General features: G+C 39.8%; 1 protein-coding gene across 11 annotated transcripts in view; it reads left to right on the top strand.

Moving 5' to 3' along the window:
• Positions 1 to 23,677, top strand: part of Fhit (fragile histidine triad diadenosine triphosphatase) — a 1,329,438-nt gene that overhangs the window by 573,310 nt on the left and 732,451 nt on the right. The window contains exon 7 of one of the 11 annotated variants that reach the window (XM_033757040.1): positions 17,940 to 18,025. The exons of the other annotated variants lie outside the window; for them this stretch is intronic. Within the exon in view, the coding sequence (XP_033612931.1) occupies positions 18,001 to 18,025 (25 nt within the window). The 5' untranslated portion in view covers positions 17,940 to 18,000. The remainder of the gene's footprint in view (positions 1 to 17,939; positions 18,026 to 23,677) is intronic. 11 annotated transcript variants of the gene reach the window in all.

Genomic DNA, 23,677 nt, shown 5'->3' with positions numbered 1-23,677 from the left:
AAGCAAAGGGTGGATCGATGTAAATATTTACCAGTTGGATAGTTTGGCCTGATTGTAATTCTGTCTCCCTTTTTGGGTGTTTAGATGACTGTACATTTGGTATTATGATGAATTATGGGGTAGATTTGGATGATAAGTTGGTCCTTTTTCATCTTCAGTCCATGATTCTGGGCTGGAGCCACCCCGATTGAGTTAAACATCCTTAGTCTTAGGCCTTTGGGAACATAAGGTAATCCTGGAACCTTCTGAAGAGCTTACTATGCATTTAAAGTCATCTGGAGTTATTGAAACAATTGAATTATTGTTAGCTAATATTAGAGAAGGGAAAACGGAAGATTGAAGTTTGTTTTCCTGGTGGCTAATGAGGTATCTAATGATGTAAATGTCATTCTAAAGCTGACCTCATTAAAACAGCATCTTGTCCTCATAAATGTCCTGGGGTAGCTGGACAGTCATATATATTCATTTATTTGAAAGAATAACAAAGCTTTCCATCCAAATTCAAGTATTCAAGAATGACTCTTAGCATTGATGTCTTCTAAGTGTGCAGATAAATTTCTCAAGAAAAGCACGAGAGAGGTGGACTCTGCATCTTTTTACTCACAAATCAAATTTTTGGATAATTTGAAAGTGGACTCAACCATAATTGAGTGGACTCAACTCAATTAAATGCACCATTGACTACATTTTCATTAGGAGATTTATTACCGGCTGCCTTATTTAGTGTAGTCTTATTAAGATACTTCTGCAGCCTACATCTGAATATTTGTAATTTGGATATTTATTGGGCAGTCGGAGACATTAAAATGTCCCTGTTATTTTTGATGCACAAGAGAGCATGAGTGTCTATTTGTAAGGGTATAAATGATGGGAAGAGGACTCTGGGTAGCTTCTCCTGGCAAACTTGTATACTTGGTTTTTCAAATTGCTACTAAAATGGGTCTTTTGCATTTAGCCCATGAGAGCTTGCTTCCTGTATTTGGCTTGGTGTTTCTTTGGGACGGCTAGAACCATGTAGTGCCAAGCTCTCAGCTTTTAATGAGTAATGCCCAGTACATACTTGTTAAATAAATGAATGAAGCAATGAGCCTTTTGACCAATGTTCCTCCTTTTTTAAAAGTAGCATACAGATGGTTTTCCCCCTATATTTACATAATTATTTTTACAATAGGCATCTATAAGTTGAATATCTAGCTATCTGTATCACTGGATCACACCTCTGTGTGTGTGTGTGTGTGTGTGTGTGTGTGTGTGTGTATCTGCATGTGTATACACATATGTAATTGGATTCCAAAGCTATGGGAAATCAGGAAGACTAAATTTTCAAACTTTTCAAAGCGCTGCATAAAATGTGTGCTAATAGTCGGCTCCAGAGAGATGACTTTTCATCAGCTGTCTTATATGTTATGTAGAAAGCTCTTCTCCCTTTACTTTTCTGTTTTAAATCTATTCCCCTGCCCCTGCTGATTGAATCTTTGAGAAACATGCTAGGCAGAGAATCTCACCTGTCCTCTCAGCTTGGAAATAATGTCTTTACATTTCATGGCCTTTTCCAAAATACAAATCTTTCATTGATGCTTCAGTCTCAATTGAAATAAGTTGATTAACGTCATGCGGTTGTGTTTCACCACAGACCTTTTGAAGCAAAAAGCAGCTTTTCTGATGTAGTAAGGGAACAGATTGTCCCAGATTTCTTTATTCTCCAGGGACTCGGGGCAAAGGGACTGTTTTATCATTACATTATTGAGTTCTAAAGAATTACCAGCTTTCATTTTTCCCCTTTTGCTTCTGTTTTCCCTGGAGCATTCCCAGATACCATACCCTTGGCGTTTAGTAATCACATAGTTCTCTCTGGGACCTGTCTTCATTGCTTCTTGCTGTGTCTCTCATATTTTCCATTTTTCTATCTTTTTGCTGTAGGAAATGTTCCTCACCTTTTGCTTTGTTTTTTAACCAGTTGTTCTCTTAACTTCTGATTGCCTTTTACACTGTTTTTTCCTTTTTCATAACACTCTCCCTCCCCACTACCCCTGATTTGTTCCTTTACTGTTGCCTGTGTCTTTATTCAAACTCTTCATGTGAACCATGGAGGATTAGTTGTTTTCTTATGGGTAAACAATATGTGCTCAAATTACATGTTTATCATCTGTCCAGAAATTAGAGTTCCAATGAAAGTTCCTTTTTGACCTAGGAATTCTGTTCTTGAAACCATTTGCTCTCTATAATTGTTTTCTTTTGTGCTGTAGTCTTCTTGATTCTTTCATTCTGTTAAATGGAAATCTTGTTTGATTAAAATAGCTATGAAAGGTTTGCTCTGCCATTGGGTTAACCTGTTTCTACACCATCTGATATGTCACCCAGCCTCCAGTTCCAATCCATGGCGGATTTCTTAGATATCACAAGGTTAATGTTCCTTATGTGCCCCGGTCTAATATTTTGTGGAAGAAAGCAAAGTCTTTTGCTTGGTGTTGAAAGCCTCTGACATCTGAACCTCATATTTCCAATTGCACTGTTTCAGCACATTCTGGACTTAGTATCCCTTTCCCTTCAACACACTTTTCTCATCTCTGTTTCTATACCTGTTCTCAAATGATTCACAGTCGTGTTCCTGTCCTGCTGTCTACTTTCTTATGCAAATCTTAAGAAATGCAAGAGGACTCCAAGTTTCAAGCCAGCCTGGGTTACACAGCAAGACCTTGTCTTAAAAAACCGCCTCCCCCAAAATATGCTAGACACAGACCACCTCATGTCTGCACAATTACCTTTTCCCTCTTTATGTTTCCCCAGCTAGCAGCTTGTTTTTGTACAAGGTTGTGGGACTTTTTACTTGGGTCAAAAGAAATGATGTTCTAACTCGCTAAGCTAGTTAGAAAATATTATAAGATAGTTAGGCAAGGTGGATTAGAATGTATAATTGATATTGTGTCACAGGAAGAAAAATTTAAAAGAGGAGAGGAAGTGGGAGGGGTAGGGGAATGGTAAAAATGGAAAAGATAAAAATATGTGAAAAGGGAAGACATGGAAACAGTGACTTTGTAAACAGGGAAGGGTGGAGGGGGTGAGGGGAGGGCTTGGGAATGGGAAAACATAGAACCTGATAAGTCATATATAGGTACAAGATCCCAGTGATGAATATAACTGTATTGTATACCCAGTTCCTCTATTTTGAATCCTCGCTTTCAGTAAGTATGCCTCAATTGTCTCCTGTACTGACTCCCTGGAAGGCCCCACCTTTATTTTTTCTTTTCTGTTTTTTTTTGTCTTTATTAAATTTATTGGTACATGCTAGGTATACAATACAGTTATATTCATCATTGGGATCCTGTACCTATACGTAACTTATCAGGTTCTTATTCCTGTAACCTCCCTTGTTCCTAAAATTCATTCTTTGATTTTATAGAACACAAACTTGGCCTCCGGATATCCAGCAGTTTGGGAGTTGTATTATTTCCCCTACATCAACATGATAAATCTGACCTTCTCTTCTACCATTTCCATCTATAGGCCGTGTGTTTTGGGTTTCATGTTCTTAGCTGGAGTTAGTGGAATGGGGCAAGGGGTACAAAGAGAAAGCATAGGTCTGGCTTGCACAGCAAGGGCTGATGAAATTCACAGTTAGACATAAGGATGGTGTGTAATCTTTTGACAGTATTGTCTGTGGATTTTTATTATACTATAAACAGCCTCTTTATTCTGTCTTATTTGTAAATATGCCTAGAGGCTGGATATGATGGACATATCCAATAAGTAGAATAAATATTAATTATGAAATAGTGAATCTAAGCCCACTGTTTCTCAGCTTGAAGTAATTAAAATACAAAAGAAGGCTATATATATGCAGAGAAAAATGTCAATGTCAATTACTAATTCTTTGAAACTGGTGATTTTGCATCCACTTTTCTGCCCATAGGTGAATTGTTAACTTAGTTGGCTGTGGTGTGTTATCACATGGTGTTAGTATGGTCAGGAAATTCTAGTTTAGAATCCATACACTGTGAATGCTAAAAGGGACTCTTATAATCTAAAATATTCTAATGTGTATTCAGTACATCGGTAGTCACTTGATATAGTCTATTCCAAAAGAAAGAACTATTGCAGATCATATTCACTTCTTGGAAACCTGCCTTAATATAGTTAACTTTCTGTCAGATCCTGCAGGGAAAAAACCCCGTATCTTTAGATACCTTAATCTTTCCCGAATCTTTTTAAATATGGAAACTTTTCTTCAAGTGATACCTGTTAAATGTTCTAGATCAGTCTTGAGAAACACTGTTCTGGAAATGAAAAACAAAGATCAAAGAAATGATCTGCCCCAGTTTGCTAGATAGCAAATATCTTATATTCTGTTCCACAAATCAAACATGATTATGTTGTACTGCACTGACAGAAGATACTCAGGAAAGGTAATCTTTTTGTAAAGTACTTTGCCTAATAGTTTTGTTGACTTGCTTTCTGATCTTTTCTTTTGCTTTTTAAATAACTCTTTCCAGAGAGGATACTTAATAGTATTGCATATTGTGTGACCATGTAGCACTATTATAATTATAATTTTCTTTCTTTCAAATCCATAAACTGTTTCTATTACCTCTAAAGCCTGCTGTCCTTTCATCCCACCCCCCACCACACTACACTAACAGAAATGCCACTTTCCTTTGTTCTTCACCTTGAATATAACCCAGGTAACTAGGATGGGGACCTTGGATTTTGCTCCCAGAGCCTATGCAAATTCCTGGATACTATAAAAATTTTCCAGATCTACTCAGAAGTCTAGAGACTTGTGTGTGTAATCTGTTCCCATAAAAAGAAAATAAACTGATATTAATCTTTTCCTCTAGATGACAATTTAAAAAAATCTCAGTGTTGGTATTACATCATTTAGAGTTGCTAATAACAGCTTACGATTGTGCCATTTACTCAGTCAGATGTGCTTTCTAGAGCCAAATTGTAGGTCTTGTTTGCCAGTCTTCTGAAAGCAACTGCAGTGGCCACTAAGTGCTCTAAAGTCTTTGAAACAAGTACACTCTTTTAGTCCTTCTTGGATTCACAGTACTGGTGAAGTCCCTGTGGTTCAATCCAACAAATAACTTGTCTGCTCTGTGTCAAGACATGTGCTAGGCTCTTGAGATAATTTCCTTTATTACTAGTCTTGTTTCTGTCCTCAAAGAACTGTCACTTTGGTGAAGGAGACGAACTTCTACATGAATACAATCTCAAGCAGTAAGTGCTATAGTATGCAGTGTGCAAAGTGCTACGGTCCAGGGAACAGTATATTGCAAAGTTGCTGCACTTTTAATATCATTCTGAAGGATAATAAGGGAAAATCAAGAAGCTTGGTATCTACTTGAAGTGTGACAGATAAGTTGGAGGCTCACATTGTTATAGGTGAATGGGGCAATAATAGTTCAGTTTCTTGTGTACCATGAGGAAAGAATTGATAAGTCACCCATTAATAAGTAGTAAGCAGCTATGTTTATGGAGGCTCTTGGGGAAGGTAGCAAGAACAACAAGAAAGGGCAAAAAAGGGAAAAGAAAGGGCTGATAATGGGGGTTTTCAGAATTTAGAAAGCAGGCATCTCTGCTTTTGGTGCCTACCACTGAATTTCTCACTGGTGCCAAGGGCATGACAATCTCCTAGGCTTTTGTTTTGCTATTATTATTGTTATTATTATTATTACTATCATTATTTTAAAATCTCTCAGCAGAAGGGAAGGATGAATAACTGTAGGGTGACATTTACAGTTAAATGTAAGAGTGACTCTCTCAGCTCTTGTTTCTAACTATACTATCTATTCTCCCCTGAGAGCCATGGTCCCTGAAAATCTTTGAGGGGAGTTGAAGGAGAAAGTTTCATTTAATATAGCTACTTCTGGCTAAGGACTTTGGCCCTACTTAGGTGCAGACCAAAGAACCCTCACCCTGACTGATCTTTGAGTTCAAGGGAGCTGAACTTTTCCTCCAAAGATTTCTTGATAAACTGTGAACATAGAAGTAGGTTCTGATCTTGAGTTATGGTCACCACCAGTATTTTGATGGCTTTCATATAAGAAGAAACAAATTTAGCTAAGAGATTATACATGATCTAAATAGTAAGGCTATGAGAAGCCTTTAAAAAAGGCCACATCTAGGACAGAAACCAAGAAGCCCAATTCCAGATATTTGCACAAGACATCCATGACTTAAATATTTTTTCATTCTTGGAAGTATGGTCAGCCAGTTTTTGTGCTGAGTCTCTTACTATTTTAGATCTATTGACAAAGGAAGTATGTGCTTCTTTTAGGGAGTATCTTAGTTACTTTTCTCATTCCTGAGACAAAATGTCTGACATCTAAAGTTAAAAGAGAAAGCTTTATTTGTACAGTTTATTTGTAGAGAAACCTCACAGTTTGTAGTGGTTTCAGTCCATAATTGGCTGGCTGCAAGGCAGAATGGTGTGGCAGAGAGGCATCACAGAAGAGAAACTGTCCATGGCAAAACAGGGTAGACAGACAGCAGCCAGTAACAAAATAGCAAGCAGCAAGATAAGTGACCCCAGCATCCCTCCCTCCGTCTTTCATATTCTGTCTAAGCTACCCACCCTTAAAATGGGTAGTACTCATACCCAGGGAGGGCCTTCCCAATATCTACTCCCAGAACTATGCCAAACCAACTAGTGAACTAATTTTGTAATTTGACAACCTTGATCCCAGCATCACACACTTAATCCCAGAATTACACACTCTAGATTTGGTTACCTCTGAAAAACTCCATCTATGAATGGATGAGCCTTTGGCAGTGGGGGGAACAACATCGAGATACAAGCCATAACATGGACAAACATAGCCCCTTTGATTCAGCTGTTAAGAGATCTAGTCCTCTCTGATGTTGTTCAGCCACTGCTGCTAGTGGTCTTGAAGGAAGGTAATACTCTCTGGTCTTGAAGGTAGGTAATACTCTGGGCAAGTTTGACTAGGCTGTCTGTCAAGTTCTTAGGTGGCTATTGATGATAGGAGAAAGATGTGATTAGCTTTAAGATATTATGTAGGAGGTCCACATTTATTATCTCTGTTAGAGGCAGTTTTTAAATAATCCAGGATGATCCCAAAAGGAACAGAAGAAGACCCAAAAGATGTGATGTTATAACTTGGAACAGGACCTGAAGTGTAGTATACAAGATAGTAGTGTAACTATTCACACAATTTTCTTAGAGGGAGTGAACCATGTTGATACAGGAACAAATACGTTTCCCAACCTACTCGATGTCAGATTCACTTAAGTTCTTGTCCCCCGAAATTGAAGAATAAATTTTACAGAACAGCATAAGTAAAGAATAGGAAAGATTTATTGAGAGATAGCTCCTGAAAGACAGGAGGGGACCTGAAAGAGGGTTAGTACAGAGATCATTTCTCCAGGAATGTTTTACAGAGAAAAATCATGAAGTGGGTACAAACATGGGGCAAATTATAATCAGCCAATAGGATTACAAGTATAACCACTTAGTTAATATTTATCCGATAGGGGAATGGGGTATGTAGGAATGGTATGTGGCTGACATCATTAACCTTGGCTTATCTATGACTTCTGAAATAGGAACATTTTGTGAAGGGATGGGTCCGGGTATTCTGGCCCTCCCTCTGGGTGTCTGATGGATATCTGGACTTAATAGGCTATATGGTACCAATAACAGTATAATCTCAAATGTCCATTCATCTGAAGTATGTGAGTCTGGCCATTTTGACTTTAATCTTAAGGCCTTGCCTTCTTAAAATGTGACTCCAGCCACAGTTTTCATGTGCTCTCATCTTTTGCATTGACTCCCTTGAGGGCCTAGCCCAGTCGACCTGCCTATTAATTTATAAAGTAGCTATCTACTTCTCTGGTTCACTAGAGTGGTTGGTGTTTTCTTTCCTGAAAAAACCTTGAGATCATCTTCTGGTTCACAGCTGTGTGAAGTTTGTGGTTCTTCTGTCTTCTAGTGTCTCAGGTTGTTTGAGTTTTAACCTGGAGAGGTGAATCCAACTATATATTTCCTGTACCTTAATGGTAGAAAGAGTGGTTAATATGGGTGTGAAAGGGCATTTCTATTTGGGTAAGAGATGGACCTGAGGTCCATCCTTTTTCCAGGTCTTGATCACCAGGGTGAACTTGAGTTGACAATTATTAGTAGTCTCTGGGATTAGAAGAATCTTACATAATGGCCTATTGGAAAATTCTTAGATGTGTCACACGTTGAAGGTTTTGGGAGATTTCAGTGTCAATGCACAGATCAGATGTCAAAAGGGTCTCTCATAAAGTATCTCAAATGGGCTGTAATTAAGTTTGGACTTGGGGTTGCCTGGAGTCTCATTAAAGCAAGTGGAAGAAGATCTAGGTACTTATGATAGGTTTCTTGACATAGCTTGACTAAGTTTTGCTTGAGAATTTGATTGGCTCCTTCAAGCTTTTCTGATGATTGGGGTTTCCATGCAGTGTGGAGATGATGCTTAATTTCTAGTGCCTTGGCAACTCCATGTGTGATTTGGAATGTTAAAGAGGGCCCATTATCATTCTGGGAGATCTAGGGTCCAAACCTAGGGATTATTTATTTAATTAAGGAGGACTTTTACCATCTCTTGAGCCTATTCTGACCTGGTAGAGAAGGCAAGGGCTCTATCAACCCTGTAAAGGTGTCAGTGCATACCAGGAGGTATGTATATCCCTTACACGTGGGCATGTGGGTGAAGTCTATGGGTGAAGTCTTCTCCAGGGGAGGACGCACACCTTTGTATTGGTTCAGGCAGGTGTGGAGGATCAGTCTGGGTGTTATGAAGTTGCACAGATAGAACATGCATTACAGACCTGGGTTACAACATTATCTACTCCACGCCCTATAAAGAGCCTATGTGCCATAGCAGTGGTGGCATCTTGCCTTAGGTGGAAGGCATTGTGTAGAGACTAAATGACTTTCCCTTGTACTCCTTGTGACAAGAGCAGTCAGGGTCCTACGTACCACTATTGGCCCTTTTGATTTTCTCTCTCATTCTGAATCATTTGAAGCTCTTCTGTAAAGTATCCTCGTTCTAAATCAAGATCTTAGAATGGGACTATGGATAGAGCTATTGATGGGCCAGAATTATATTGGAGAGTAACCTGTTTGGTTGTGGAATCTGCCTTAGAATTACCCTGGGAAACAGGGCTCATGGAAACTTGATGTTCCTTGCAGTGAACAACTACTTCCTCACTTTGAAGATTTACTACCTCAAGGAGGTTGAGGGTCTCTGGCCTGTGTTTCACTGGAATAGAAAACCATCTGAAGTCCTCTGCCTCATGGCTGCATATACATGTAGGACCAGAAAGGTATATTTGGAGCCACAGGGTATGGGGCATTCCAATATCACCATGAAGGTACACCTTGGAAAAGGAAATCTTCCAAATGGCAGTTTAGAGTAGAGTACACAAAGCTGTTCAGTTAACATCCCTTTAGAATGTGATGAAAACTCACCTCAATAAAAAACTGGTACTGAATAAGTTGCACCAGTATCACAGAAGAATATAATTTGTCGATCAGCTACATCTAAAGTTACCCAAGGCTCCTGTGAAGTAATTGTGATAGTATTGTAGGGGAGAGTGGCAGTCTGCCCCAGGCACCATCACCATTCAGTGCCTGGGGCCTTCTTCCTTGGCCACCATGATGACCTCATCGCTCTCTGGAAAGAGGGCAGTCCCTCTTCCAAGTGCAAGAGTCTTCGTCTATATTCTGACAGGTCTGACTAGGTGGTTTTGGAGGTCCTTCCTTTGCCCAGTGCCCTGTTTGCTTTCACTTGAAGCACTCTGACTTGTTGCCATCACTCTTTGGATTACCTTTGGATTCCCCTACAGTGACAGGCTTTGTCATGAGCCTTGTCAAATAGGGCAAAAATGGCTTTAGCCTTTCTCCTTTCTTTGTCCAGTTCTTGTTTGTCCTCAACTTCGTTACGGTTATTGAACACATAATAAGCTTCATTGATCACTTGGCTCATTTTGCTTTTTGGGGCCCAGTTGGGGGTTTTGGAGCTTTTTTTCTGATATCTGACCTTAGGGTAATTTGACCTTTTCTAGACTGAGTCTAAATTAGTTTATTTGCAGAGTGCCTCTTCAAGCCAAAACTGAAAAGCAACTGGGTTCTCACTGGAGCCCTGAGCTTATCATAGTTTACAGGTTTGGACATCTCTTGTTGTTTACCGGCTAACATGACCTTGATGTATAACTTGCTTTGGCTTTCCCACTCACTGGGTTATCCTACTCAGGCCTCGCTTGGGACCCAAATAATTCAGTAGTTGGTTTTCAGGGGGTGAAGATGCAATGGCTACATCATTAGCCTGCTTTACAGCCTTTATAATCCTTTTTCTTTCTGTTGTGGTGCAACAAGCAGGAAGGATGAATTGGATATATTTCCAGATCAGATAAAAAGCCATTGTTAAGGTACGGAAACTGTTAGCAAACTTTTCAGGATGCTCAGAAAATCTACCCAGTTTTTTCTTGCAGTGCTGAATATCCATAACTGAAAAAGAAACTAGCACCTGGGCTATACCACTGGTGCTTGACACTTCTCAAAAGAGAAAGGCAGTGGTGGGTTTTGATGTTGAGTTCCCTAAATCTGGGCTGTATGGTAAGTAGACCCACACCTGGTATAGGGTGGACTCAGGAAATGCTCTTTATCTCCTGAGAGTATGACTGAGTTGGTTGCTGAGGAGGTAGCCTGGGGGAGGAGGAGCTGACAGCAGGGAGTTCTCTGGCAGCATCAGCTCCTGAGAGTTGATGACTTCTTGGGTACAGATCAGGTCTGTGGTAGAGGGCCATAAAGGCTTCAACATAAGGCACCTTTGATCATTTTGTCTGTTTCTTATAGTAAATATATAATTGAAATATGGCATTATATTTCAGACTGCCTAGGGGTACACATGTCTTGTTTTCCCCAAGTGGATACCTAGGCTATTTTTTTTATTATACAAAAATATAAGATGATTTCTTTGGAGAGTCTTAGTATGGAACTCATTCCAATAGTTAAGAAGACATCTGAGTGAACACTTAGAAGGAATGGATAAAGTTTTTCCATCTGAAGACAGGAGGAGTGAAAAATAGGTTCTAGGATTCTAGCAGGCCTGTCTCTGGGTCAGTCTCCAGTAGCAGGGGTGTGACAGACAACTCTTGATAGCCTGAGCCTTACAGCCCTAGGAGCATGGCCTGGGAAGTCTGAATTTCTGGGGATCTAGCAGGCCTCTCCCTGGTTGAGTCCCCATTATTAGGGACACGACAGGGCATTTCCCGATAGCCTGTCCTAGTCTCACATCAGGTATCCTCTAGCAGAGCTGAGCCCTTTGGGGCTGGATATCTCCAGCCTCAAGTGAGGACCAGTGATACTTCTTTTGGGCCCATTGGATTTTCCTTCCACAAACACAATTTATCTATTAGTTAAAGATCCAAGAATTGGGGTGCCTTACTGGCTGTATGCCCCTTAGCCAATTAAAGGGAATAAGACTCATCCTTAGAGAAAACTCAACGCAGTACATCAAGCCACAAAGCCTACATGCCTGAGGACCAACTCTCAAAATAAAAGTCAGGCACTATGTAAATTCAACCAGCAAGTACAAGTTACCTATCCTTTTAGATAGTAGCATAAGCTTCAAGTTATCACAATGAAAGCAAAACTGAGTAAAAAGGAGAGCAAATCAATATCAGCAAACTACCCCAGGAAGCAACAGCTGTAGGCAGGTTTCAGGACTCAGAGGAGATGAGTCAGCGAGTTGGCATAGCTGCCAGCTGCTGCCAGCCAATGCATGTGGAAGCGGTGGCAGAGGTTTGAAAGGGACATATTTTTTATTCCATGCAGGAAGACACAATACCTTTTTAAAATTTTTTATTTCCTTTTTTTAGTTATCCAGACCAACAAATAAACAAATGGAACATTCTGATAGCCAAAAGCCTGAGAGCGGGGAGAAGATCATAAAAGGAGAAGGAAAATTATTAAAATCTGTGGAAAGGAAGCACTCATCATGAGCCCCAAATCCTCGGGAAGCACAAGCACCCAAGCCTAGGGCATGACAGTCTCCTAGGCTTTCATTGTGCTATTTTTTTAATATCTCTTAGGATAATGGAAGCATGAATAATTGCAGGGTGCTGTTTACTGTTAAATGGAGGGAAGAGAGTGACTCTCTCAGCTCCTTTGTTTCTAACTGTACTAACATCCTCTCCTGGTTTCTCTCCTCTTCCAATTTACACATTCTCAGAATCTATTATGCCTGGAAATGGGTTACTGACAAGTAAAACTTTATGATTTTCTTCTTGATGATTAAAGTTCTCATGTTTTCTTCCTTGGTATAATTATTACCACCACCTCTTTAGTGATTATTATATGTATAGGCCCATCTTTGTGTTGAGCAACTCTTATTCCTTTATTTCTGTTTGTTTTATTTGTAATCCTCCCTGGAACTCCCTGTAAATTACACCTAAAACTTATCTGCATGTAGAAGTCACCTGCAAAGCTTTATAAACTACTGATGTATTTGCTTCACCACCCTACAGACTATGACTTACTTGGTTGGAGGTGTAGTTCAGGCTTTTGAATTTTCAAAAGACTCCCAGGCAGCAGTAAAAAATATTTTAAAGATGTGCAAGTGGGTGTATAGATTAAAAACCATCTATTTTATGCTTTGAATAAGTAAATATATGGTACAAGAATTATGCCTCAGTTTGGAAAGAATCTTAGGTGACTAATTTGGAAACCATTGCCATAGGGAAACTGAGAGCTAGAGAAACCAATTCACTTGACCAAAGTCTTACATCTAGGCCGATCAAATAAAAATCAGTGCAGCCAAACACTAGAGTGCATGTCCATATAAACAACACCATCCTGTTATCTTCAAATGTGAAGATGATCACGGTGACCCATTACTCCTCAGGCGTACCAGGAGGATCAAACATTACAGTGACTGTTTAAACAAAGTTTGTTGCAGTGAATGACACATTACCGTTATTCTCTCTGAAATTGCTCCCCCTCACTTTGAATACACCTGTTTATCCTGGCGGTGTGGCTTTTACTGTGGGAAGGTTATAAAATGTTTTTTAACATTCAACATATTTTTGATCACCTTTTTAATCTTGGAGAATTCTACCATCTTTCCCCACCTTCTCACTATGGCACATTATATAAGCAGTGGGTATAGTTTGCATAGTAATTGGCTTTAGAATAAACTAAAGTAATTTGTCCCTTTGGGGATAAAATCTCAGTCCTCAGTTGCTTTCTTGTGGTACTGAAACAAAGGAGCCACCCTCCTTTGGTGGCTTGGAAGAATTCTTAGAAGCACATGTAAAGAGGGAAATGCTGGTATTAAAGCTGTAAATTTGTAAATTCAGAAGCAACTGTTCCACTTCCTGGAACCTGAAAATAGAACTCTATTTAAAAGATACTGCCTGGAATGTTACCTTGCTCTTTGTCAACCCTCTGCTGAATTTGGTATAAAACATACATAAAAATTGGTTCAGCCATAATAGGAAAAATGCCTGGATTTGAGCTACAGAACAGATAGGGGATAAAAGTCAGTCCAGGGAGTGATTGGAAGGCCTGGTTTTACCAGTCCTAGCAAAACACAAAAAAGCAAGATTTATAAAAAGGAGAACATAATTCCCTGTCATGAGAACTGTCACGCACTGTCTTTTTTTCTAGAATGAGTTCTCAAATTGAAATCCCTCAAAGCATTATGGTGAGTTTTCCAAAAGAAGTGCTTTATCTATTATATGTGAAGATGATTGCTAATGACCTTAGAATGGCTTCACCTGCTCTATGTTCCTTTTATGAATGGATAGCCAGTTTGAAAAGAGGAGCTCAACTTAGAATGAAGCAGAAGTCATGAAGAGAGGGCTTTCTAGAGGTTTGACAGTTGACTTCCAGGAGGAGCTTTTGTTCATTTTGCTTTAGCAGTTAGTTAGGGAGCGACTGTTTCCTGAAATGTTGAGAAGCCTACTGATTTTCAGTCTGTTTTTTGTTGCCAAACATTGTAATATTATGTTATCTTGGATATTCAAAGTTTTAGTTTTAAAACCTGACATTTTCTATACTTGCCTAAAATATTTGCCTGAACTTGTGTTTGTTTTGTTTGAAGATTAACATTAATTTCCATTTTCTTAAATCATTGAAATACATTGCTTTAATATTTCTTTTCAAGGAAGAATAGGTTAAAATCCAAATAATGAAGAATATAGAAGTAGGAACTAGATATTATGACGGTTCCCCTTCATTGAGAAAGTTTTATTGTTTATGAGTAGTTTTTTTCTAGTGAGCCCAGCTGGGGTCACCCATGGGACCTGGTGACCTCAAGAGTAGTTTTGTGCTTACCTGCAGAGCCCATGTGGAACTCGTGGGTGTTTTTCACATCCCACTCCTCACCCCTTTCCCAAGTGTTTCTCCATATTTCCATCTATCAGTAGGTCTTGCTAGCTTTTGTCCAAAATATATCCAGAATGTGGCCACTTCTCTCTCTATCCATTGCCACCTCTCTGTGTTGAAATTCTCCCCATTTTCCCCTTGCTCACCTCTGTGGCCCTCTGTGTGCACTTCTTGCATTCTTACTTAGCGGTAGTGCATTTTCCACATAGCAACTGGAGCGGTAGCTTCACAATTTCGGTTTAATCGTGTTACGCCCGTCCTCCTGTTTTATACCCTTCCCTTCCCCTCCTTCCCATCTCCCTCTGTCTCTTGGTCCCCTTTTCTTATGTGAAAGGTCTGTCTGCTTATTTCCTAGTATCTTTTATTTTGCTCTATAATTTATTTGTTTCTTGGGTTTCTAATAGAAGAGAAATCATGTGATATTTAAGCTTGTGTCTGATTTACCCCTTTCCTAAAAGTTTCCAAAAGGTACCAATTTAAATGGCTTAGCCTTTTATTCATTCCTGTTTCTTTTAGTCACAAGTCAGTTCAGCCTATATTAATGCCTTTGTGCTTACTCTTTTCTCTGTAAAGTAGCAAGCCTCTACCTTGTCCTGGTTCTCAAACTTCTCAAAAAATTTGTGAAGTAAATAAAGGCATGAACGGCTGGTAGACATAGATCTGTGTGTTGGACAAGATGACTAGCTTGGGTTTATCAAGCTCTTAACATAGCTGGATTACCTAGGTAACAGGCTACTACTGTTTGTGAGCAAACAGAACTGAGAATGAGCTGAGAACTTAAGTTTTATCAAGCTCAAGCAGAGGCTGAAAGTGCTGGTCCTCAGACCATACTTTGAGTATTAGGGGCTGTCTTACCTTGACCCCTCCAATTGGCCAACTTACTTACTCTCCTCATACAAATGCCAGACTCCTTTGAAAACCTTGGTGTACGGAAGGGTGATTTACCCTGACTAACACCCTGCCTGGAGAGCTGACTTCTTAACTCCCCGGGGCCTCAAGTCGGAATTTCTTTATCAGAAATGACCGCCTTACCTCAAACCAATCCACTGCCACCCATCATTCTCACCCCATTATTCCACAGGACCTTTGCTTAGATCTCTAAACTGTTTGAAAATCTTACTCTTTCAGTTATTCTTTTTCCTCTGACTCAGAGAATGGAACCAGTGTGTTTTGTTCACAGCTGTCTCCCCATCACTACCTAAGAGTAGTGCTTAAAATAGTTAATGAATAAAATGACATGTGATTGATCACGAGTTCCATGGTGATAGAGCCATTCATTTCTTGTCATTCCTTGTATCTCTAGCACCTAACACTGGGTCTGGCGCATGGTAGATGTTGCATAAATAAATGAGAGCTCAAGCTAAAGGTAAGGGAAGCATATGGTTCAGTAAGAGGTAGTTATCAAGTTATTTATAGGCCTTGATCTTGGCAGATGCTGCTTTACCTATCCATAGTTAGGATCATATGCTCACTTTACTAGTTTTTTTGTTTTAATTTTGGCTATTTTCTAGATTCCTATAATCAGAGAAATAAAAAGCGGAATGTATTTTTGAGATCAAGCACCGGGTAGCAGTCCTTCCATTTTATTTCGTTTTTGCAGAGTTTATTGGCAAGAAGATGCCAAAGGCTGCAGCCTTTGATAGGAAGCCACTGTCCACTGACACATCTGAGTGTAGGAAGAGATATCCCGGGGGAGAATGAACCATCAGCCCCTCTAGCTGTATCTCTCATTTTTATTGGAATGGTCAGAACCACAAATTTCAGTCCTTGAATTGTCTTTTCTAATCACATTGGATTGTGGTCTGATCTTTTCTGTTCACCTCTGCAGGAAGAATTGGGCTATTCATTTGTCCTCTGCCCAATGACTACTACTGATTTGTTCATTTTGACATCTTTCACAGGGATTGGAGTTTTTTCTTCTCAACATCTGATGCTTGGGAAAAAATGGCTCATTCTTTGACTAGATTTTATTCTATCAGTGGCACCTTGTGAGGACTTGGCTGAAACTGGTTTAATCAGAGAAAGGAAGAAATCAGAGAAGAAATGAATTGAATTTTGTTCACAAGAATGTGTCGTTTGGTCCACATGCTTTGGAAGACTAGCTGCATGAAACCTTGGTGTTGAGTACAGGCTTTCTTCTTTGTTTCCAAAATGAGATTGGCTCTTACATAAGTCCTGCCTTAGCATCTATCTGATTGATATTCATTCCTGCCCAAATGTCAGTGCTTTAGCCCCTTCTGTTGTATTGATTTGATTTGATTTACAACAGTAAGCCACTGTGGGATGCTTTAAACAGGTCTTAAATACTAAAGATACAGATAAAGAAAAGTGCAACGGTTGGATCTATTATTCATTTAATTGATTTTTAGGATGTCTACCATTTACCTTGCACTGCATTAGCTGTTATTGCTATGAGAATGATATGTGAAATTCTTACTGTTTTCTTAAGGAGAAATTTTTCTTTCTTGTGCCTGGCTTTGGTTCTTCCCCTCTTCTTCCCGGCCCTGTCTCATCCACACATACTTCTGTCAACCTGGCATCTACTGGGCCATGGCCCACATGCTTCCTGGGGAAAGTTGATTACTTAAAAGTAGTGAAGGGGCTCTTTCTCTTAGAATTTCCTGCAGCTGTGAAGGTACCCTCAGTCTCTGCGGTAAGGCCTGGCCAGTTCTTCCCAGTTGTCCCTTCCAACCTGGAGCTGAGGGACAGACTAATAGGTTGGGGACTTTATTGAAGCAAAGGAGCAGGAAGGCCCATTTTGGTTTCTGGCCCGAACCAAGTTATCTAGCTTACATGGATGCCTTCTAGAGACTGTAGGAAATTTCCCAGCTATTCATAAAGCTGTTCTTGCCTCCTATGTGACTATCTAATTCTGATTAGAGAGGAGAGGGTGCACAGTGTTGGCCCTACACAGTATTTCTGCCTTTAAGGAAGGTACACTGTAGTGTAGGAGATGGAGAAGCAAATGTGTACTTACTGTCTGGGCCAAAGGGCCTCTGCTTGGAGTGCATCCTCAGTACTATAGGTAAGAATGGAAGGATGGGCATTTTAATATATGGTAGTAACCTAATCGGTTAAGACCTCATTCTCGTGCACTGGGTTGTATTATTGATAGTGGTGATAAGGGAAGAAAATTGCTCCAAAAAGAAGCTAACAATTGTTTGTATACTGTCTAGTTTGTGTCATTATAAACTGTGTCCAGTGTTCCCATAAGAGTATTGAGGGTTATCCTTTAATTTTGGTGTTATTAACTGTGACTTGGAATCTTTGAGAGCCATCGTCCAGAAACATCTCTACTTGACTTTCCCAAACATAGATCTCTGACCTGTCCCCAGAAGCATGGCATTACAGGAAATGGAAAGAAAAGACCTCAAGCCATGATGAAACAGATGGTTGCCATGGCCACCAGTAAAGGACAATTCCAACATATTAGCAGTAGACTTAAGCAGTAGGAGAGTTTGAAAAACAATTGGGTTTGTCTGACAGTGTTCATAGGGTAGTTTTATAAAGAAGTGATGGCATAAATGCCCACGAAAGGGACTTGCTTTCTCTCATGTTCTAGAGCTGGAAGATAAAACCACAAAGGTTTTCCACACTTTTAATGGATCAGCATAGAAAGCAAGATGGATATTAGGAAGTGCATGGTGGGTAAGTGAACACTTTTGAAGATCCACGCGTTACACTGGGAATTGAAAGTGAAGCAGCAATTTGAGTGGAAAATCCATAAAAGGGTGTAACAAACCTTAATAAACAAGAGACTACTGAAAAAGTGCCTTTTACCAAATGAAAGGCAGTTGGGGGAAATCTCCACAGTAGCGACCTGAGAAAAATGTCATCAGGGAATGTAGCTATAACACAGTGTTCCACAGTAAATGCATGCTTCACTTGTTTCCGGTGACAGTGACGCTTTTTTGTAATCTTTTCTAATTGCACCCTCAGAATGGGTTCATTTTTATGCTTTGTGCTGAATTTCATAGAAATAAGTGTCCCTAGGGAAATTTTAATTGTCTCTTTATTTTTTCTCGTATTAATTCCCCGTACAGTTAAAAATTAATACTTCTGTGAATTTACAGGATTTTTCTAATTAGTAAGAAGCTTGACATTTACTAATATAAAACTATGAATAAACCCACTAATTTAAAAACTGTGTCACAATCAGAATGTTCCCATGGAAGCTGGAAGCCCAGAGAAAAATGTGGTCTTTAGGTGTTTATTAACAAGGTGATTACTCAGAGGATTACCATAGAACATATTTTATTTCAGTAGTAGAAGTTTATTATTCATGCTCTTAGTTGAAAGAGCTGAGATTCTGGAAGATACATGTGTTATCATATCTTTAGCCTGAAATGGATGGAGCCATTCCGGGCTGCCATGAGCAGGTTCCCTGGATCATTACTCTAAAGTCTGGTATTAGAATAAAAAACAGGTTTTGGTGGTTGTTGCATGACCACTACAATTGATTAGTAATGACTATCTAGAAGGTTTTGTTAAGGTCCTGCGGGAGCACATGATGTAGTTGATGAGTGATGTCTCTTGGGGGTGGAGGAAGAGGAAGCTCTGGCAGGAATACCAAATTGTGGCCCCAAAGAAGCCAGGCAGTGAGAAAACCGAGAAACTTCTACTGTTAACTGAGGATTAGAGCTCCTGGAATCTGCAAGTAGCAGGGAAAAGGTTTTTTTTGGACCTAGGGTAATGCTCTCCTAGAACTCTGAGAAGCGTGCTGTGCAAAACCCTGACCTGATCCTTGAAACAGCTCCCTGTGGCCGTGTGTGTATCAGACAGAGGGAACCAGGTCAGCAGATGACAGGAAAGTGCTCGAGAGTGTTGCTTCCCTTTTAGAGAACAGAACAGGGCAGGGTCTAGAGTGCACACCTCCATCTTGTTAGCAGCAAGTCTGCGTGCTGCTTCTCGCAGATTGCTGTGACACATGAAGGCTGGGACCACAAAGACAGAAGTTAAGCTGTGCCCACAAAGGCTGTGTCCTGGCAGGACTCACGGAATAGGGGTCAACCAAACAAGATCACTTAAAACTGAGATGAAGCTTTTTCAGAGAACATTATTTTAGAAATGCTGTTTATTGCTTTTTTGAAAAGCAGTGGCCCTTCATATTTGGTGTTAAACCAAGATTCAAATGTATAGGTTACTAAAAGCTGGCATTTGGAATATTATTTTAAATGCAAGAGCCTTTAAGGCTACAAATCTCAAAAGATTTCATGCTGGTGGAACAGGCTTTGTTGTTTTCTTGGACTCAAAATCCATTTTTCAACAATACATATACACTTAATTAGTGATTGCTTGTCAGCCTTTTAATTATTATGTTGTGTTTCTCAGCCCACTTGGAAATGAGAGTTGCTATAAATTACCCTTAGCAACAGCATACACCCAGGCAGAGTGCTCCCAACTTACGTGTCTTTCTAATGTCATGGGTGAACCGGGAAGGCAGATGCGGAGAGCCATGCTGAAAGCAAAGGAAGACTTGATCATGCGCCCAGCCTGCCCATTTTACCCTCTGAGACCTGGCACTGCCCCTTCATGGGTTCTGAGTAAGCTCTGTATATTCATGGAAAACCAGGCGGACTGAATCTGTGGGCAGCAGCAATTGTGCACTTGAAAATTAATTCCTTTTTTGAGATCATGTCTTCTTTTTTTATTCTCCCTGTCACTTCCTCTCCTCACCCACCTGTAGGTAGTCATTTGGAGCGTTCATTTGCATTAGCAAAGTATGGCATGAGACACAGTGTGGGCAGTAGATCTTTCTTGGCTCTGCTGGAGGCAGAGAGCACACCAGTGTCACACACTCGAAGTATGAGTCTCCCCTCAGTTACTTCCTGCGTGGACTTGGGCAAGTGACTTAAGCTCTCATTGCTTTGTTCAGTAAAATCAGGGTGAGAAAAATACCTCACAAGGCTATTGTGAGGATTTATATATTTACATAAATTATGCAGCATATTGCCTTTTCTACCAGAGTGACTATGAGAATATTAGCTGTAATCATTAATATAATTAAAAAATGCTGACTTTAAATTACTGCAGGAGCTTTCTGTCTTTATTTCATGCATATCAGTGGGAGGTGTTCTTGCCAACATCACTGTAAATTCTGAGCCCCCCACCCCAGGTACTATTTTCAGGAGTAACTCCTCTTAGCTCTATACAACTGAAGAAATAAAGCACCCTTATTTTTGAACAAGCATTTACTAGACTGTATTCAACATGGTGATCTTTGTGGCTATGAGGACACATCTGCAGGGGACACTGGGCAGGGTTATGCACCTTGATGATGCCACTGCATCTCATTTCTGTCACCACCCTTTGTCATCTTCAGGGTGACACTAAACCCACTCCAAGTCCCTTGTTTCTTTTTGTCCCTCTCTAAGCAGTCTTAGTGGACATTTGGGTTTACTGAGAAGAGCTCTGAGCTCTTAGCTAATCAGAAGTGATCTTGTTGCCCCTTGACTTCACTGGATTTTATTTTCCTCCAAGACGATGACACAGATTGTTGGTGTTTAAATGAATTGACTGCAAATCAGTGCCTATCATGGGCCCTGGAGCATATGCGTATTCCATCAGTGCTCATTCATTATCTTTGGTGCAGGACTGTTGCTGCTAAGAAAGGATGTGGAGTCCATGAAGAGATAGTGTGGAGTGGGTCCCATTTTCCCTCATGTGTAGACATCTTTTCCTGGGGTTGAGGGTCACAGCTCATTTCTCATCCTTTGTGTTTTTGTCTCCTGTGAATCTAAGCCTGTCTTTCCTGGGTGTGGCCTTTGTAGATGTGTGACATCAACTTTGTAGATGTCAGTTAATGTTTGTCTAGCACCATTTGAGTTGCGGCAATGTGCTGACCACTGTGGGAATGTGAGAGAAGGTCTGTGTGAAGACAGATCACTGAGATGGCTGTGAGAGGCTCATTTTTCTTTCGAGGCCAGAAGGAGATCAAAATAGTAAAAAGAAAATGACCAATTAGTGTTCCCTTTGAGAATACTCAGCTCCAGAAATCCCTTATACAAGTGAATAGGAGGACAAAGAGGAATGAAACAGTATGGTATTATTATGACAGAGGTAATAGCCAGTATGTAAATTAGTACGACCACACAGGAAAACTGTTTTGAGTCAGAGTGAACCCTAAGACCAAAGTGAATGAATAACAGCCACCCTGAAAACTCCTGCTCTCCTGCAGAAGCTTGCCTGTAGACAGAATTGTCCCACCTGGCCTGAACAGTGGAATCACATGAAGGGATTCAGGTGTGGGTCTCAGTCTGCAACTCGTTAGTGTTCGATGATGCTCTTTGGTAGGCAGCCAGAGCCTCATTAGTGTTCATAAGAGCAAGCTAATAATTAAAAGTTCTGCATTTCCAAAAGGGGACAAATAGAATGAAGAGGTAATGAGATGGTTAGGAATGGAGATTCCCTGATGAGCGCCTATCACAGTGAGAGGTTGGAGAAATTGAAAAAATGAAGAGGGAGAAAAGAACTACCATTGTTATTTCCAGAGCTGCTGAGAACTGCCTATTTGTGGTGTAGGGAAATGAGAAGACACTGTAAGGCAGAGAAACTAGCAAAATTGCCTGGGGAGGAGCTCTGGTTAATGCTAGGCTGCAGAATCTATGGTGGTGGATTAAGGGTCATGACTGCTTTTAAATTCATGTTTTATTCAATGTTTTATCATAGTCAAATATACTGAAGTTGGAGAGTTCAATTTCAAGACCCCTGTGTGAGAAACTCTTTTGATAACTGGTGCAGCAATAGGTTCTGCCCATGTTGGTTTTAGTAAGGATAAAATATAGAGGCTGCAGTTTGACTTGTCATGATTTCATTCGACAGTGTTTTCTCAGACTCTGGGAACCCTAAAGGTGGGTGGTCTGTGATGGCCTTGCATTCCAGGCCTTAATCTAGATCTTGTTATCTTCAAATGGCTTTTCCATTTGCTGTTTGAGCATGATTGAAGGGAGACATTCATTACGCAGTTCTAAACTTGTGCCCTTACCAGATTGAACCACATATAGTACAGTGTTAAATAATAAATTTACCAGTCATGTAGTTATCTTGGGAATAACATAATTAGAAATTGCTGAGTGTAGCAGAACACTTAAAGTAAAAGTAATCTATAGATTACAAGTGACACATACTTATAATTGACACCATAATTAGTCTTACTGTTCTGTTCTAGCCAAAGTCATGTGTGGCTTTGTTTGCCACAAAAAATGCAGGCATTTCATATGAATCAAAAAATTGTGGAACCATTTTTCCTTTGTGCAGTGATAGTAATTGTTGTGCTGCATTCATTTGTGTTTGGAACTTTTTCACTATTCATATTTAAACTATGACACAATTTATATGGTTCTGTTTGATATTTGTCATTTTTTTAAAGTTGTTGGAAGCTTAAGCTGTGCCCCTTAACCTCTAAGAGACCTGTGTATGGAAAAAAGATGCTAGTGTGTGCTTCTGAATTCCAGAAGATAACAGATAACAGTTGATTTACATCTACCATACAACCTTTGACACATTTTGAATTTCTGTCCCAACATGTCTATATTGTGATCATCCAGTTCATGGAGATACACTTCTGTGAGTCTTTTATGACGCTGTAGAGATTATAAGTGGGAACTCAATAGAAAACTTGGTCCCTTCCAATGGATACAAAACAGTATGGTGATTTTCAGCCTTTAATTCTATTCCTTAAGCTTTCTTTTATTATAATCTGTAAATTCTCTCTGTGCTGTCACAGTCTACATGAAGACGTGCTTGGGTTATTTGTACTATTAAAATGAATCTCAAAAAAAATACAACTCTCCGACTCAGATTAAGAAGTCATGTAGGGCTGTGGATTTAGCTCAGAGGTTCTGCCACCTGCCTTACAATTGCAAGGACACAAATTCAATCCCCAGTACCCCCCCAAAAAAACTAAAAAATCATGCAGTGCTTGGTCCTTCAGTTTAGACATCTTCCTGGCTTCTCTCTTTTCTGGAGATGGTTATCTAAAATATAAACTGTTGACCCCCCCCACCGCTTTCTTTTTTGTACCAGGGACCAAACTTGCGACCTTGTGCTTGCAAGGCAGGTGGCAAAACCGCTGAGCTAAATCCCCAGCCTAAACTGTAGATTTTCTAAAGGGCTCCACTTTTTTCGAGGAAAACCATAAATTATTTCAAGATTTCCTCATATAGAGGTGCACATATATTCCAAATGATTTCAAAATAGTTTTATATGTGTACTCCCTATTCTTTGAAAACAAATGACTATTATAAATTTAAGATTATGTCTTCTTATTTGATTTTCATTCTCTTATTAGATGATTCATTT

The sequence above is a fragment of the Fukomys damarensis genome, unplaced genomic scaffold (genome assembly GCF_012274545.1).
Source record: "Fukomys damarensis isolate Sample0158 unplaced genomic scaffold, DMR_v1.0_HiC HiC_scaffold_28, whole genome shotgun sequence".
Classification (NCBI taxonomy): Eukaryota; Metazoa; Chordata; class Mammalia; order Rodentia; family Bathyergidae; genus Fukomys; species Fukomys damarensis.
The sequence above is the reverse complement of the archived record's forward strand: the minus strand, read 5'-3'. Positions and strand labels throughout refer to the sequence as shown.